The sequence below is a fragment of the Leptosomus discolor genome, chromosome 11, assembly GCF_034619465.1.
Source record: "Leptosomus discolor isolate bLepDis1 chromosome 11, bLepDis1.hap2, whole genome shotgun sequence".
Lineage (NCBI taxonomy): Eukaryota > Metazoa > Chordata > Aves > Leptosomiformes > Leptosomidae > Leptosomus > Leptosomus discolor.
In genome coordinates, this window is record NC_141401.1 from 11,399,356 (window position 1) to 11,415,502 (window position 16,147).

The following is a 16,147-nucleotide window of genomic DNA, read 5'->3' on the forward strand; positions in this document are numbered from 1 at the left end:
GATGATGACACCAAATGACTTCAGAGAAGCCTGACTGCAACGAGTCACAGTCATCAAAGCTGCCCCTCTGTTATTTGTGTGTACTGTTCGGATTCACCTATTTTACACATAGCTCATAACGGATGAGAAACTGCAAGATATGGGACACAATATGAACTCAGATAAGTAAAAACTCAAATTTCTCAGGTGCAGATGGAGGTCTGGAATTACAGCCTCACATCCATCTTTGTCAGGACAACACACACAGAGTTTCTGGATATGTGCCACAAACCAGACATGGTATGTCCACATACTTCCCATCAACAAGCAAAGGTGGGTGGGGGGAGGGAACGGATGGAAACACGCTTCTGCTGTCCTCCCCCTAGTATCACCAGATCAGTTCACATCAGCAGTGTAAGAACCTCGTGATTTGTTACGGGGACTGCAGAGCAACAAACTACTCTGAGGCTTCCCTTCTATCAAAGAAGAACGTATGCTTGTTTATTCTCCAATTCAGCACCTCCTAGGCTCGATTCTGGCATGATGCCTAGATGTGCAAACTGAGATGAAGGATTAAAACTAACAGAATGATACATTTAATATTTACTTTTCAGCTCCTAAGTCTGAATGCTGTGGCCCAAATCCTGCTTGCTTTTTTGACATATACAGCTGTTTGTTAGTGCACATCAATGTTTAGCCCATGATGTAAAAAACCCAGTTATTAAAAAAAAGAACAAACCTTTCTGAATGCACCTTACTAACAATGTTATGCACCTAAAGTATAGCAGAAGTAAATGTGGATGCTATACATGTGAAGCGGGCTTTAAACTGAAGGACTCAGTGGGTGGGGTCCAAGGTGGCAATGCTCATGCCATCATATCCTACTGGGGAATAAACCACGACAAGCAGAGCAGCAACAAGTGTTCCTTAGCTGACTCCCCAGACAAGAACCAGAGGCCAACCACCTCAAGGGTGTGTATGGCTACGGTGGATCCTCCTGCATCCCTCCAGGCAAACCTGTGTTCTCAGTTACCTCATCCACCATGCACCAGCACAGGTTGGGGGCTGACCTGCTGGAGAGCAGCTCTGCGGAGAAGGACCTGGGAGTGCTGGTGAACACCAAGTTAGCCATGAGCCAGCAATGTGCCCTTATGGCCAAGAAGGCCAACGGCTTCCTGGGGTGCGTTAAGAAGAGCGTGGCCAGCAGGTCGAGGGAGGTTATCTGCCCCCTCTACTCTGCCCTGGTGAGGCCACATCTGGAGTAGAGTGTCCAGTTATGGGCTCCCCAGTTCAAGAGAGACACAGGACTACTAAGGGGAGTCCAGTGGAGGGCTACGAAGATGATGAGGGGACTGGAGCATCTCTTTTCTGAGGAAAGGCTGAGAAAACTGGGGCTCTTTAGCCTGGAGAAGACTGAGAGGGGACCTTATCAATACTTATAAATATCTCAAGGGCTGGTGTCAAGAAGATGGGGCCAGGCTCTTTTCAGTGGTGCCCAGTGACAGGACAAGGGGCAATGGACACAAACTGGAGCGCAGGAAGTTCCACCAGAACATGAGGAAAAATTTCGTTACTCTGAGGGTGGCAGAGCACTGGAACAGGCTGCCCAGGGGGGTTGTGGAGTCTCCTTCTCTGGAGATATTCAAAACCCACCTGGATGTGATCCTGTGTGACCTGCTGTAGGTGAACCTGCTTTAGCAGGAGGGGTTGGACTAGATGATCTCCAGAGGTTCCTTCCAACCCCTGCCATTCTGTGGTTCTGTGGTCTGAACATGCAATGTCTGGACTTAAAAGAACTGTTATAGCTCATTTTTATTTTCACATCTGTAAGTAAATTAGTCTGGAGTTTTGCAATTTAAAAGGAAAGGGAGTACTACTGCTGTAACTGGCTCAGTGGCTCTTCAATAGCACTGCTATGACACAAATATTGAGGACACCAGATGCTATCATTCAGAAACAAAGATTAGTTTTTATAAGAGTCGAAACAGCAGGTATAACTATCTGGCAAATCCATCTTTGAACTCCAAATGCCTTTTCCATCATGAATTCTGCTTGGAGTTCAAATCTGATAACCTGCTACTTGTTCCCCTACTCAGACATAACTTCTGAACATGAAATAGAATAATATTCTGTTTTCAACAGACCCTTTGCTGGAAAAATGTTTCTCCCAGATAATTTTAAAACTCATACTAAACCATATACCCTCATGCTCTGAAATGGCTTTTCTCAGCTTTTCTACTTTTCTATTGCTCCATAAAATAGCCTTTGTTTTATTTTTAGTAAGGATTTTGTATTTTGCAATATTTTTATCTACATGTTCTGGAACCATGGACTGAATGTAGTCAGAACACAAACGTATGTAAGAATCAACAATCCACAAAAAGGAGAAAACAGTAGAGTTTATGGACTGTGTGTATTCAGCAGGAGAAAAGATTCACTTTGAGACTCCAACGATTACATGTATCAATATTCTCCCTATATTTTTATAGTTAAGGTAACAATGTATTTTGTCTACTGAGTTAGTTAATTCAACCCTATATGAACCATTCAGGTCTTCTGGAATTCTTGAAGTCTCTGGTATGTTTCTCCTGATTAGATACTTGCTGTGCTATTTTAAAAGGCAAAAATATATGTAAACTGTTTCAAGATTCTGATAGATACTGCAAAGGCATCTTGACAGTTACAGCATGGAATGATAACAGCAGAGACATCTCTGAAAAGCTCACATCTTGTGAGCCTTTTTTCATCCAACACACTGTCAAATTTTTTTCTGAGGTTGCCTTTTATATGCAACCTACAGACTAGTGGGAACACATATCCTTAAGGCACAGGTAACATTCATCCAAGTTCATCTAGTTAACAGGAGGGTCAGACTCCAGGCTCTGAAGGTTTGGGCTCAATTCTTGCTTTGCTACACACCCTTTGTTGAACTTTGGGTGCAATGCTTCTTTTTCCAATGCTCCTATTCCCCCTTTCATAACATGACAACATAATACATGCCTTCTTCAGCCTTTTTCTTGCCTTATGTATTTAAATTATGAGTTCTGTGGAGCATGATTGTGTTTTAATATGTGAACATTCATGTTTCTAGCCCAAAGCACTCTGATCTTTCTAGAAGTCTCTACGGGTACAAAAATAATACAAGAAATGGCAACAAAACTATATATTTTGCATTCTTTTGAAAACACATTCTTTCTATACACTGAAAAGCCCCCCAAACATGCCATTCCAATCCTAATTAATAAATACAAGTGTCTAGCTATCTTACTTTCTTCCTCTCCCATTTATACCTTTCTAAAATGAATCACATCATTGAAAAAATAATTGTCTTTACTTTCCATTGCTAGCAAAATGAATGCTTCTTTTCTTCCCATTTTCAGAGCTACATTATTAATGTAGGGCGGAAAAAAAAATACACAAAAAGAGGTGTGCAGTTTTTCCTGAAAATTTGGCATTGTAGAGGCAAAGCACATGCCAGATGATAAAGATGGTGTAACTGGGAAAATCAGGCAGTAGAACATTAAGCAATAGCTGTTTGTGGCAGTATGTACTTACAGTCATTAACCCTCCAACGAGGTCACTTGTATGTGGATCCTCATCTTTTGTCCCCAGTTGTGGAGAGTACAATTCAGTGGTTCTTAAAATCTCCAAAACCCGGTCTAAAGCTTCTGCAACTGGCATGGGACTGCTTTCTTGTGCAGCATTGATGATGTTTATTACCTAGTTCAGCATTAGACATGTTTTGAATTTAGAAGTGATTTAAGAAAGAAGAGACACATTCATCTATTACTATAGAAAACTCATAGCAAATAAACGAGATCTACAACTTTAATCCACATGTGGTAGAATCAAAAATGAAAGGTATGTTAATAAAACATTGATGTTTGCTACTGACTGGGAACAAGATTGTGGCCTTATTAATGACATTAATAAGACAGCAGCCTCAAAATGTCCCTGAATGGGGAATGACATATATAACCTTCATCCCATTTGCCTCTCTCAATTTATTAGAGAGCTGATTTTTGCCAAATCCTTGAATAGTTTCAGAAAGCAGCTTACAATGCATAAGTAAGAAGGAGGAACTCTAGTCCCTCCTTCACATAGGCAAGTCCTTAGAAAGGGTCATGCAATGGCAGACCACATGCAGGGCACGCTACTAAACAGGCTCGGGAGAACTTTGTTCAGAGCACCTGTCTTTTTGGAGCTACACCAGTAGGCAGGTGGAACAGGGAAGAAGTTGCACCAGAGGCCAGCACTGCCTTGCTCCTCAGTCTGGATGCGCTACTGGAGCCTTGTGCCCCAGTATTCCTGTACAGCACAACGGACAACAGCTAGTGACACCGCACATTACCTTGGTGATGGGTGCTTCAATAGTCATGGAATGTATCCTGGCCATAGAAGAGTGCCGCCTTTGTGAGCTGCCTGTGTGGAAAACAAAGAAAATTTGTATCCTGATTTCAGTGACAAGGCATGACTGGAGGATTCAGCCAAGAAATCTTGATTAATTTTCTGAACCTGCTGTGCCCTTCAGAGGCAATCTATTGCAGAATGCATACACATGCTTGTTATGCTGGGGACACACAGTGCAAAGAGATGCTTGCTGAACCACTGATATCCCCGATTAGAGATAAGTACCTTTAACAGCGTGGCAAAATCAGGGGTTTGTTTTTTTCATTTTAACTAATTAAAATATTAAATTAAAAATTCAGTTAAAAAGACTATACAGATGTGTGTGTATAAACTGGCAGGCACAGGTAGGTAACTATTGCACTTTGGTTATTACAGGATATATCTACTTTTGCTGCCTGATGCAACACGACGAGTCATAATGAGTCAGCTTCCAAGCTGAGGTAAATCAGTGAAGCTCCTTTGAAGTGAAGATAGCTATGCCAAATTAAAACAGCAGAGGTTCTGGCCTATTACTCATTGGAAATTGAAAAACAAATGGTTTATATCAGTTAGCAATTTTGGTCCTGTAGAGAAAAGGCCAAGATGAGATTTTTCTGGAAAATTATGTTGTGCTACCTATAAAATGCAGACACATGTCTGTTACTCTTCGGGCTGAGCAGCTCTTAAGAAGAGGAATGAATGCTATTTTAGCTATACTGCACCATGATTGTATTCTCACTGCCACAGGCCTACTTCCATGTTTCACTACTGTATGGTGCCTAGACTGTAATGATGTACGCTTTAACAAAATCACGTCAGTATCAGCCACAGTTTTGCATGTGTATGTATGTATGCACATAAAAATCTGAATATATATAGAAATCAGAAAAATCTACTCGTTTAACATACCATCACTCCCTCGTGATGTTGTGGATCTGACATCTAGTGATCCTTTCCTCCTGTCTTTGTGTCTGCAAGTCTGAATATCTGTGGAGAAATTTATATTGTACAATGACATTAAGTATTTTAAAGGAACTGAAACTCAGAGAAAGCCTGATAGCAGATGAGAGCCAATGAAAGCTTCTTTTTAAACTTGCCCAATTACAGTGTCATGAACTCAGCCATGCTCTCCAGCAGAACATGCCTAAGTGTTTTTGCAGACGGGATCTAACCGTGTGGAGGGAAAAGTTCCTCTCTTGACACAGTGACACAATAGTAGTTGTGAATACAACTTGTGCAACACGCCTGAATTCATTCAACAACCGCCACAAAGGACTACTGGATCAAAGCAGACTACACCCTAGCAAACTAGGCAATGTACCTTTGGTCCCTCACAGACTCCAACAGATACAACCTGTGCTACTAAGGGTACAATTAGCAACTACCTGCAGCATGGATGCCAAGGATGTCTTAACTGAAGTGTTGATATGTGGGATGAGGGTGAATGGTAGTGTTGGTTATCCTTATTTCCACCCACAAGCAAACATCCCACAATACAGATAAAAGCAATGCAAACATACATGCCACTAGCTATAGACCAGCCACAGCAACGTGACAACTACAAAGCATCCTTCTTATTTCTAATTTTGTCACAGAAATCCATTACCTACGTCTGAAATGTGACACTGAATCCAGCAGCATCACAATACCAACTTAGGGCCCTATTACTGTGTTTGTATCACTTCTAAAATAAATGAGTCAGGTAAAGAGAGCTTTTATTTATTTTCCTGCCTTTTGAGCTGGATTCTCACCTTATCACTAGCTAAACAGTACTGTTCAGACTGTCCTGTGTAACTGTGGTTTTCATTCAGATCACTAACAACTGGCTTTATTCTTTCCCCAGGTATGTTCTCTGCTTATTACGACAGAAGAGATGTGTCATACCTGTCTGAGATTCAGCCTGAACACGTTCACATGTCTTCTCCACCTACAATTTAGTATGAGAAATCCAGTTAGTCAGAACTTCCCCATATTTATAATTTTATAATATTTAGGGCTCAAACTAAAGCAAGCATAGCACTATTTTCACTTACCTTATTGTTGTCATTGCACAGTCTACTAATTGACACATAGTGTCTAATCTTTCTGTAGGCAAAAAACAGTGTGTTAATTCCCATCCAAACCTCATCTCCAATTCAGTGCTGATACACAAAATGGGTAAGAGCAACAAATTAATATAGGATAAATCCTGTTTTAGCAGGAAGGCTCAGCTGGGAATGGAAAAGACCCGCAGTTCTGCACGTGATGGGGAATACAAAATGGAAGCATCTTTTGCAAAGATTGCTTCCTCCTCTTTCTCTCTGCATCCCACCCCAGCTTCTTCTGGGCTACTGTTGGATGTTTCAAATGTGTATCATTTATTGATATAAACGCAAAACATGCAACAGTGCAGTCCAACAACCAAAACCTTCCAAATGATTTAGGGATACAGCAATCAAACTGAGAACTACACCCTTGATTACCAGGAAACTTTCTAAGCCAGCTTCAAATGGGCTTAGATTGTTCCGTAAGTAGCAATGTATGTAATACGCATTGGTCTTACAAGATTGGCATTTTAAGCTGAAAATATGTTTTCACTCTATTGATGAGGAGTAGAGAACGTGAATTATTTCCAGGGATGAAATCAACACAAAACACTATTTTTTTTAGGAAGTAACTGCATGAAGAAGTTGCATTTGTCCTTTCCTTCATGAAGACACATCTTCCTAAATGATTGTCTCAGCCCCGTCTGGAAGATAACGTGCCATGCTTTTAACTAATGTTCGTGCTGCCTTAGAGGGCTTTGAACCTACTACTGCATGCAATCTGATCCACTTTCTTTTCCAATACAGTATAGAAGGATTCACCATAAATGTACCAATAACTAACATATACCTGTGTGCTCCAAATGATCTAAGTGGAATTTGCACAAAAATCAAGACATGCTTGAATTTTGACCAGGATCAAAGCATACAGTGACCTCATCGCATAAAGACATGTGGCAACAGCCATGAGTAGGTGGGCATGGAGGGACACAGTACAGGTGCACAGTGGAACAGGACATGGGTCCTGGTGGTCCCAACACAATGCACAGAAAGAGAGGAGGGTGCACTCGCACTTCAGGGAGCATTAGAAGAATAAGAGTCACAAGCAAGCACATCTGGATCTTTGGCTCCTTTTTGGGGAGAATTAGGAGAATTTCACCTGCCCTGCACAGAGCATGTAAAGTTGGTTTTGCCCCAAGGAATTAAATGCAGATGTCCAAGGCTCCCTTCCTTGCATAATTTTCCTTTATACTCAGTAACAGGATAATCCAATGTCTGCTGAAAGCAACTGAACCCTAAACTGAGCCTTAATTCAGACCTAAATCACGGCTTTAGCTTTCATACTTACCCTCCCTGTCCAACGACAGGTAGTATCTTCACATTTTGTTGTATGCTATCTCCATTTTTCTTTTTCGCATAGTACATCCCTTGCCATTCCTGAAAAAGGAATTCAAGTTGAAGAAAGTTCAGCTAAAACAGGAAGAGAAGCTGTAGCTTCATACTTTTTTTCATTGAAAGCTGTCTTATAATAAAAAACCAGTGAGGACTGGTTAAACTGTGCTTACCCTCAAATTTCTCCCCTGTAACTAACCTGTAGATCATTGTGTTGCTGACAATGCACCAAGAACTTCCAGAGGGGCAGCCTGTGAGTGCCCTGATGGCAACAGCTGAATCTCAGGTGCTGTGCAAATCAGAACCACATATTCTCTTCCCAATCCTACCTGAACAGTATTGGGGGTCACTGAGGGGAGTCCTGGCAAAGACCTCTGCAAGAGTGAGACCTCAAAGCAGCGCCAGAGGCTCCAGGAGCATCTGCAGGCTTTAACAGTGTGGGGCATTCCCCTGCCCTGCCCCAGGATCACGCACCACACAGCTGGGACTGCTATGCTGACCTGCCTGACTTTCTCCCTGACTGCACTGACCCCTCCCAGGACAAGAAGGTCAGTGAGAAACCATTATGTTGACCTGTCTGCCTTCAATTCTGGACTGCACCATATCTCCTGCAGAGCTGGGAATTCTTATCACTGGTTAAAATTAAATGTATCTATGCTTTAGTATCCTAGCACATCTACTTTCCATGCTGTCAGTTCAGTCTGAAAAAGGAGAGATTTATCCTGGCTCTTCTGAAGCAAAAGAGAGCCTAGTAGAATAGTGACTGGATTCTGCCTCCCATCTAATGACCTCCCCTCTAAAAGCACTCTGGTTACAGTTAAGTAGACAATTTTTGAAGTATCAGATTGTCACTGCCACTATAATTGTTTTTTGATAAAATTCATAAATGGGGAAAAAAAGACAGGGAAGAAAGGAATTTTTCATTTTGCAGGGAGAAGTCTTTTTTTTTTCCTCTGGAAATGAGACATTTCTTTCTGGCCTACAGCCTCATTTTCTCTTTCAATGAGACTCAGGAAATGTCCCTTCTCCCTTGTTTAAGACATGCTTTTAAATGAAATACTGTTAAAACAATCACTTCTGTTATTTAGAGATTTTAAATCCAGAAAGCACCACTGTGGTCTAACAGCCAGCCCCAAACCACCTCCCTGCAGAGGAGCCCACAGCCCTGTGAAGCAGGAGAGCTCCCATGCTGACACAGCTGATGCAGCTTCAGCACACGCCAGGGCATGGGCGCCTTCCCTGCTGTTCCCTCCCAATTTCCTCACCACGCTGCTGCTGCTTCTCAACCTGTGCTACAATACCACAGCAAAGACATATACCACAGCACTGACAGACCTCCCCGGGTCTCCCCTTGTGTGTGGTGCCTGGACTAGCCTTGCCCCCACACAGGGCTATTTAAGAAAGCCCACAGAAAGCAAAATTTGGGAACCCTGGGTCTCCCCCTTTCTGGCAGCAGCAGGGAGGCCCATAACCTTCCAATAGAGCCAGTCTTTTGTAACCTGGCAGCTGACAAGATTTACAATCTTGCCTACATGTTTCCATCCCTGGAATGGTTGTTGATGGTCTTTTTTAACGGATGCGTATTTTGATGCTGGGCATCTAATAAATACCGAGTGATTAATAATTGATTTCATATTGCATATTCATTTAATACAGACTACCCATGCCAATTGCTTGCTTTCAGTTGAGCTCAACAGGCTGTAGATCAGATCTTACAAATATATGTGAAAATACCTTCAAGAGGCACAGGATACATGTTTATTTATGTTAGACTGACAGGTCTCACAGTCAAGCAGGCCAGAGCACAGGTACAGAGAGAACATTTTTACATTTATGTTGATGGAACCAGCAAATAAAGACTCCAGCCTGCAGAGAGCTACATGGTGACAGGTTGTGCAGAAAAAAATATGAAAAGGCTTTTCTGAGATCTGTTGGAGAAAGGAACTGTGCATAACAAATTGTGAAGCGAGCATAGTATCTTCTCCTGTGAGCTGCATGAGGAATACAAATGAAGATAAAGCCAACATCACAAAATTCAATGCTCTCATAATTAAAAGTATGCATATCAATAGTTTCCTGACAACCAGGTTGAGGCAGAGACGAGTAATCGATCTCTAACTCAGGTAATAAACCCCGAATATGCACAAAGGGGTGAAGTCATAAGACTTCATAAGACAGAGTGGATAATTCCCGCATTGAAAGTGCATCCTTTTCAAGACAGGTTATTCACTAACGTGTTCTTCTTAGTCAACAGATCAATTTTTCAACTTGTGAATTTCTAAAACCTGTGAAACTGTGGCAGGGAAAAGGTCAGCAGAATTCTGAGAAAAAGGAAGTCCAAGCCAAACTCCTGCTGGTAGGTAAAGTTCTCCCAGAGACGTTACTTAAAACATATTTTAAGAACACCATATGCTCTCTCACAGAGCCTCTATCAGCAACATAACAGAGAAGAGCTGCTTCACAAGACATGCTGTCAGTCAAGCTCATCGTTATGTCTACATTACAGCCACACAAGCACAGTGATCAGTCACTTCTGCACGGCCTAGCCTGCTGGGATTGAATGCAGAGTAAAACAGATACACAGTAAAAAAAATGGTTTCACCCTTTATAAAGTAAATCAGCGTTGAGGTTTCAAACTTCATTAAGAAAGTCACAGCATGCATCCATCCACTGAGCACTCATACATGCATAGTACGTAATCCTCCAATTCAGCCTTCCTTTTAGATTAGGGCTTCTTGCGCTAGACAGCAAAGTTCAGCAAGCTACTTGTAGAAAACAGAGCAAAGCAAAAGAAACACAAGATGTCATGAAAACAATCGCACAGAAAGTAAGGCTGAGTAAGGAAGGAATTGCCACAGAACTTTATCATAGAACGTGATCACTCTCCCACCCCCTCTGTAAAGACAGCTATCTTGCAAATAATTCCCCAGGAGTGAGAGGAATTGCATGTCTTGTCTGATTTATCGATAGCTACCCATCTCACTTCAGAAAAAGCAAAACTAAGATGAAGAGCTTTGTGTCAAACTACAGTTAAGAGGCAGCAAGAATTCTAGTCAGAATTGCACATTTCATCTTAATGGATATAATTCGAATCATGAAACAGAAGAATGAAGAAAGTACAACTTATTTTTTAACTCCTCAAGTATGGATGGCTGAAAATGCCTTTCAATAATGCTGGCTTCTGGTAAATTACAGCCAGCTGTAGTAACAAAAAATGAACTTCCAGAGGTTTTTTTTTTGCTAAGAGAAACAACATCCTGACCCAAGAATCTCTATGTATCATGCAATTAGCAATTTTTGTGTATAATGCCTACAAAATTTTGTTTGGATATACTGAACTTGCTCACAGTGCTATGCTTGTCAGCACAAGAGGGGAAATGCTGCAAAAGTTCATCTTCCTAAATTCCATTTAAAGACTAGGGGTAGATTTTATACAGCTTACATTTTTCTGAAGATCAGAAAACATTGTTTTCTATGACTTTTGTTACGTTACCATATTCGTTGAAAACAGAAAAGCCAAACCTGTTGACAGGAGAATATCACAGTAGTAGACACTTGGCTTTTTTGGTATGCTATAACCTACAGTAGCCAATATATAGCCTATTGTAATGGGAAGCAGTCTTTTAAATTTAGTATACAAAGAAATCATCAGCCTGAAAACAACATACAGACCATGTCAGAATGATCTGGACACAAGTTAGGCACCTCTCAAAATTCTGTAACACCCTGACATAAATTATTTTAAACTAAAGCACCTTCACAACGCTGCAGTATTTCAAAGGTTGCTCCGCACATACTTGCAAATACTTCCTGTAAGAATTTAAATTGCAGTTCATTTTTCTATTAATATTTAAATGTTAGGCTACATAAGACTGCATACTATAAAATGTTCGCAAGGGCAATACCAAACACATGTAAACAGAATATATCCACCTAAAACAGCTTAACCTGTTCCAGACAGACAGGTTTAAATAAGTAGTATGTCATTAGCCCTCACAATTGGAAGTCCTAGAGCCAGGAGTAAAATAAGCGCAAGGAAGAAGATGGATTAGGGTTAGATTTCTATCATTCATAGAGTAAAATGTATTTCTGTTATTAAAGACATTTTTATCAGCACACTAAAATATTAAAAATGTGATCACTTTGTGTCTTGAGAATTGATGTTGTAGATTTAAAGCTTGATACGTCTAATGTATTTGAATTATAATTTAATAAATACTCCCTCCTAACATCAGTTTTCTATTACACACATCCACTGAAATAATTTTGGCCAGGCAACAGAGGTGTGATTTACCATAATCCAAGCTGCTGTCTATTGCTGCGATCTCTTTCACGTAGAAATGAGTGACACATTCTTGTTGAAATGCACATGCAATCTGCACCCAGAGAGAGCGCAGCTTTTGTTGATGAATGCTTGTGTTAGGACCCTGATTTACAGAGTATGACTCATCACAACTTTGCACAGGTGCTCTTGCATCACTGCCTAGATTCAGAGTGCCATGATTCATTTTAGCATCTCCCTGCTCTGTGTCAATAACATGCTGTTTCCCCACGGACAGTCAGTATGACCTAGCCAGCTATCCTGACTCAGGTCTGAGCATGGGCCATAACGCATCACAAACACACCAATTCCCAAATCTCTTTGCGTAACCTCCATGATCTTCTTCCTATGAGGTACTATATGACATGTTCAATGACATCAGAGGCATTTACACCTCATTGTCAAAACGCAAATAAATGGATCCTCACACTACAGCCACAACAGTCCCAAAGGAACATCGTGGAGCTACAGGCAAACAGTAATGTCTCTCTGTAATGACCTCCCTTGAAGCCAGCTGCACTTCCTCATGCACTTTCTTGGGGCCATAAACGTTTCTAATTGAAATCCATTAGACAGCTCCCATGTCATTAGAGAATAAAAGATATTGGCAGCTAGCAGCTGACACTGCCTATCACTCTCAAATGATACTGCAAATGTCTCTTCTGATATTTTTACATTCTGAACTTTCAAATCAGCTTCCACATTTCATGCTGAAATACTTCAACATGGTTCTTTTCTCATTTACATCACACTGGATAACATGTGCATCCATCCCATTTCCCTTTGGTATTCCCACACCTTTTGCTACATGCATCATATACTATAATGAAACACAGCAAGTCACTTATTTTCATAAAACATGTACCTTTTCCAAGCAAGAAAAGAGAAAGAAGCCCTTAAAAAATGAGCATTTTTTACCTCCTCTTCTTGTTTGAGTAAGAAAGCTGCAAATGCTACGTGTCTGTGAAGCTGCAAGTTACATCATCATGTGTCATCCCTGGACATTAATAACTTTTACAGGTAGCAAATGATAAGTGATACAATGCCGTTACTCACCTTTCCTATCTTTATGCAGGAATTACTAGTATCTAGGAAATCAGCTTTTTTTTCATTTATAGGCACTTCTGTTAACTCCTTTCCTATTAGTTCACCTATTTGATAGCCCATCATTGTTTCAAAAGCAGGATTGACATACTGTGAAATAAAAACAAACAAAAAAAACACTCAACAGAATACTTGAAGCACAACAGAAACCATTTTTTTCTATTTGCTAAACCATGTGATCCCTTTTCCCAGCCTGAAATAAATCTCTGTATGTACTATTCCTGAGAGAGATGCCTACATTTTTTCCTTTGTGAGACAAAACAGGAATATCCACACCAGAAGAGCTGTGCAGAGTGTGTGCATGTGAGCAAAGAGAGGGAAATTACAGAAATGGCTGAGTATTACATACCACAGAGTTTAGACAGACAACTGGAATTCCTGAAAAAATAAGCTATGTCAATCTCAAACCTATAAACCTCAAACCTACCTCAGCATTCCTAAAAATCACAAATTAGATGGTGGGATATCATAGGAATATTAACCTTATCCATTGACAAATTCATCATCTTCTTGTGAGTAAGGGCTATTCCCCTGACCAGGCAAAGCCCAGTCAAACAGACTGGAAGAAGTAGAATCTAATAAAGCAACTTTCTTTCCGAACAGAATGTTGCATTTCGCTGCGATTTCATGGCCCTTGTCCAAAAAAAACCTCAAGACCCATAGCCCACACCTTCACGACCCTCTTGTTGTCCTAAAACCGGATATATCCCTGCATGCAAACTAAATTTCCAACACAACACTCTCACTAGCTGAGTTACAGGGCCTGTCATAGCAGCATGTGAATGCCTCACAACCTAGAATGTTTCAACAGGACAGAAATGAAAAGGGTGCCACTGGATGCCCTCTGCTCGTGAAGGTTCTCCCCTAAAGGTTCCTTCCAAAAGATTCCCCTGCTATGTGAGAAAGCCCTCCCTGCTGGAGCTCCAGGACTCTTGCACACGTCAGTTCTCTCATATTCTGGGGCTGTCAGCAAAGGGACAAAATTTGGCCTGAAAAAACATATTTAAAAAAACTTCAGGATGTGTTCTATTATTTTTGTAAAAGGGATGAAAAAGGCACATCCTTCAATGAAATTGCCATTGTCAAGACGGTACAATATATATGCATGTTATAACTCCCAGAGGCTTAGACTCAAGCTCTTTACTGATAATAAAGTCTCTCCTCAGAGCCTTCATAGCTAGGGATGGAACTAACTCCCTTATAAAGATGATGTTTTTCTGGGCCACAAAGCTAAGCACAATTTCTTTTCCCTTTCTTACAGAAATTTTTAAGAGAGGATTACATTCAAAAACAGTTGGCCCAAGAATTCCGATGCATCAAACAGTATCAGATTTAAGAAAAAAAATAAGTGCACTACATTTATTATAAATGTATAAATAGAACATCAATTAGATTTGCTTTTCAAAAGCATCAAATTAACATACAATATTTTTGGAAAAGAATGCACACAAGCCAGTGGCTGCATTCATTCATGATATAAAAGAATCATTACAAAAAATAAAACCAAGAGACTAAATCCTTATTCCTTCAGAAACAACAATCTCCCTTAAAATTGACTTGATTTATGCAAGATATTTTAAACGAAGAAAATTCTACTCTACAGCTAAACTCACTCCAGTCTTTTTAGAACCATTAAGTTAGGTTAGATTCGTGTACTCTAAGAAAGAGTAAATGTAATCATGGATGAAATAAAATAGAGTCAGTCCACAAAGCCATTTTCTGTACTTACAAAAACAACTGGAACAAACCTGTATTACATGGTCTTCACTTGTGATCTCAATGGCTTCTTGACTTTTCTCTAATGCTGTAAATAATGAATTACATGCCCTGGAGACAAACAAACAAAGAAAAAGCATCTGATTAAATTTAATCCACATAATTCTTATTATATATGACAATAAGGTATTGCAACTCCATACTGAATAAGGTTGTACTTTAATGATTAATGTATTTTCTTCAGCTAACTAACATTCTATAATTAACTACAGTATAGTAAAATAAGTACTCTTTTAAGGATGTGGCTGAATTGGCATTTTTTTTGTTGATAATTTTTTGGTTAAATTACCTTAGTTTGAATTGTGCCTGCACCTCTCCAAATTCCAGCTGAATCAATTCATTGTAACAGGCCATTATATTAGAATTTTCTACATATCTCTGCAAATAAAAGGTTAGAAATATTTCATTAATACACACTTCCATACGCAAGGGTATGAAGCTCTCTTTTGTTTTGCTTGATAAAGAACTAAAAAGGAGTAGATATGCCAAAAATGAACATGTTGTAACACAGGCAACATGAGAAGATTATTTTTTTTGACTAGTAAAATTCTTCAGGTTTCTGCATTTTGAAAAGGTGACAGATCCTCATGGCAATGAGGTTCAACCAATCTGTTTATTCTCTGTGCTTGTCAGCATGATCAATACACAAAATGATCAACATTTAATGAAGTTAAATGCTTTCATGCATATTTAAAATAACAGTGCAAAAATTATGTTGTGTCTCAAATCATCAAAATTAGATATTATGAATTTCCAATTGCTAATACCCCAAATTGTACACACAGAAGAAAGCAAAACTTCCTAACAAATATACCTGCCATTGGATACAATTAGTCATTCTGGGGCTTGTATAGCAACAACTTCAGTATCTTTGATGCTTTTCTAAAACATCTCATATTTACTAGGTATAAGCCTGCATGTTAAATCATTGTTCATGCTAAACTGCCACAGACATTGATAGTTTGGGAGGGAGAATTGATTATCAAAGGTAAGCTACCACATCAAGGCTGCTAAAGAAAATTTTCTACATTTTGCTGTTAGTCCCATCTCCAAGGCTCTGATCCATAAATAATTCAGAACCTGTGTCAGATTGCTTGTGTGCCCACTGGCATGATTCTGTACGTAAAAGTACAGGTATTTTCAGGCTACCGTTTCCTGTATT

The 16,147-nt window shown here is 39.9% G+C and overlaps 1 protein-coding gene across 3 annotated transcripts in view; it reads right to left on the reverse strand.

The window, feature by feature from the left end:
• Nucleotides 1–16,147, reverse strand: part of PDE8A (phosphodiesterase 8A) — a 126,572-nt gene that overhangs the window by 14,075 nt on the left and 96,350 nt on the right. For 2 of the 3 annotated variants that reach the window (XM_086471793.1, XM_009956204.2), the window contains 9 exons: nucleotides 15,275–15,363; nucleotides 14,958–15,036; nucleotides 13,162–13,299; nucleotides 7,741–7,829; nucleotides 6,402–6,453; nucleotides 6,253–6,295; nucleotides 5,278–5,355; nucleotides 4,331–4,401; nucleotides 3,535–3,699 (listed from right to left, as the gene is read on the reverse strand). In XM_086471793.1, coding sequence (XP_086327919.1) covers nucleotides 3,535–3,699; nucleotides 4,331–4,401; nucleotides 5,278–5,355; nucleotides 6,253–6,295; nucleotides 6,402–6,453; nucleotides 7,741–7,829; nucleotides 13,162–13,299; nucleotides 14,958–15,036; nucleotides 15,275–15,363 — 804 coding nt within the window. The remainder of the gene's footprint in view (nucleotides 1–3,534; nucleotides 3,700–4,330; nucleotides 4,402–5,277; nucleotides 5,356–6,252; nucleotides 6,296–6,401; nucleotides 6,454–7,740; nucleotides 7,830–13,161; nucleotides 13,300–14,957; nucleotides 15,037–15,274; nucleotides 15,364–16,147) is intronic. The other variant, XM_086471795.1, reaches the window with a different exon arrangement.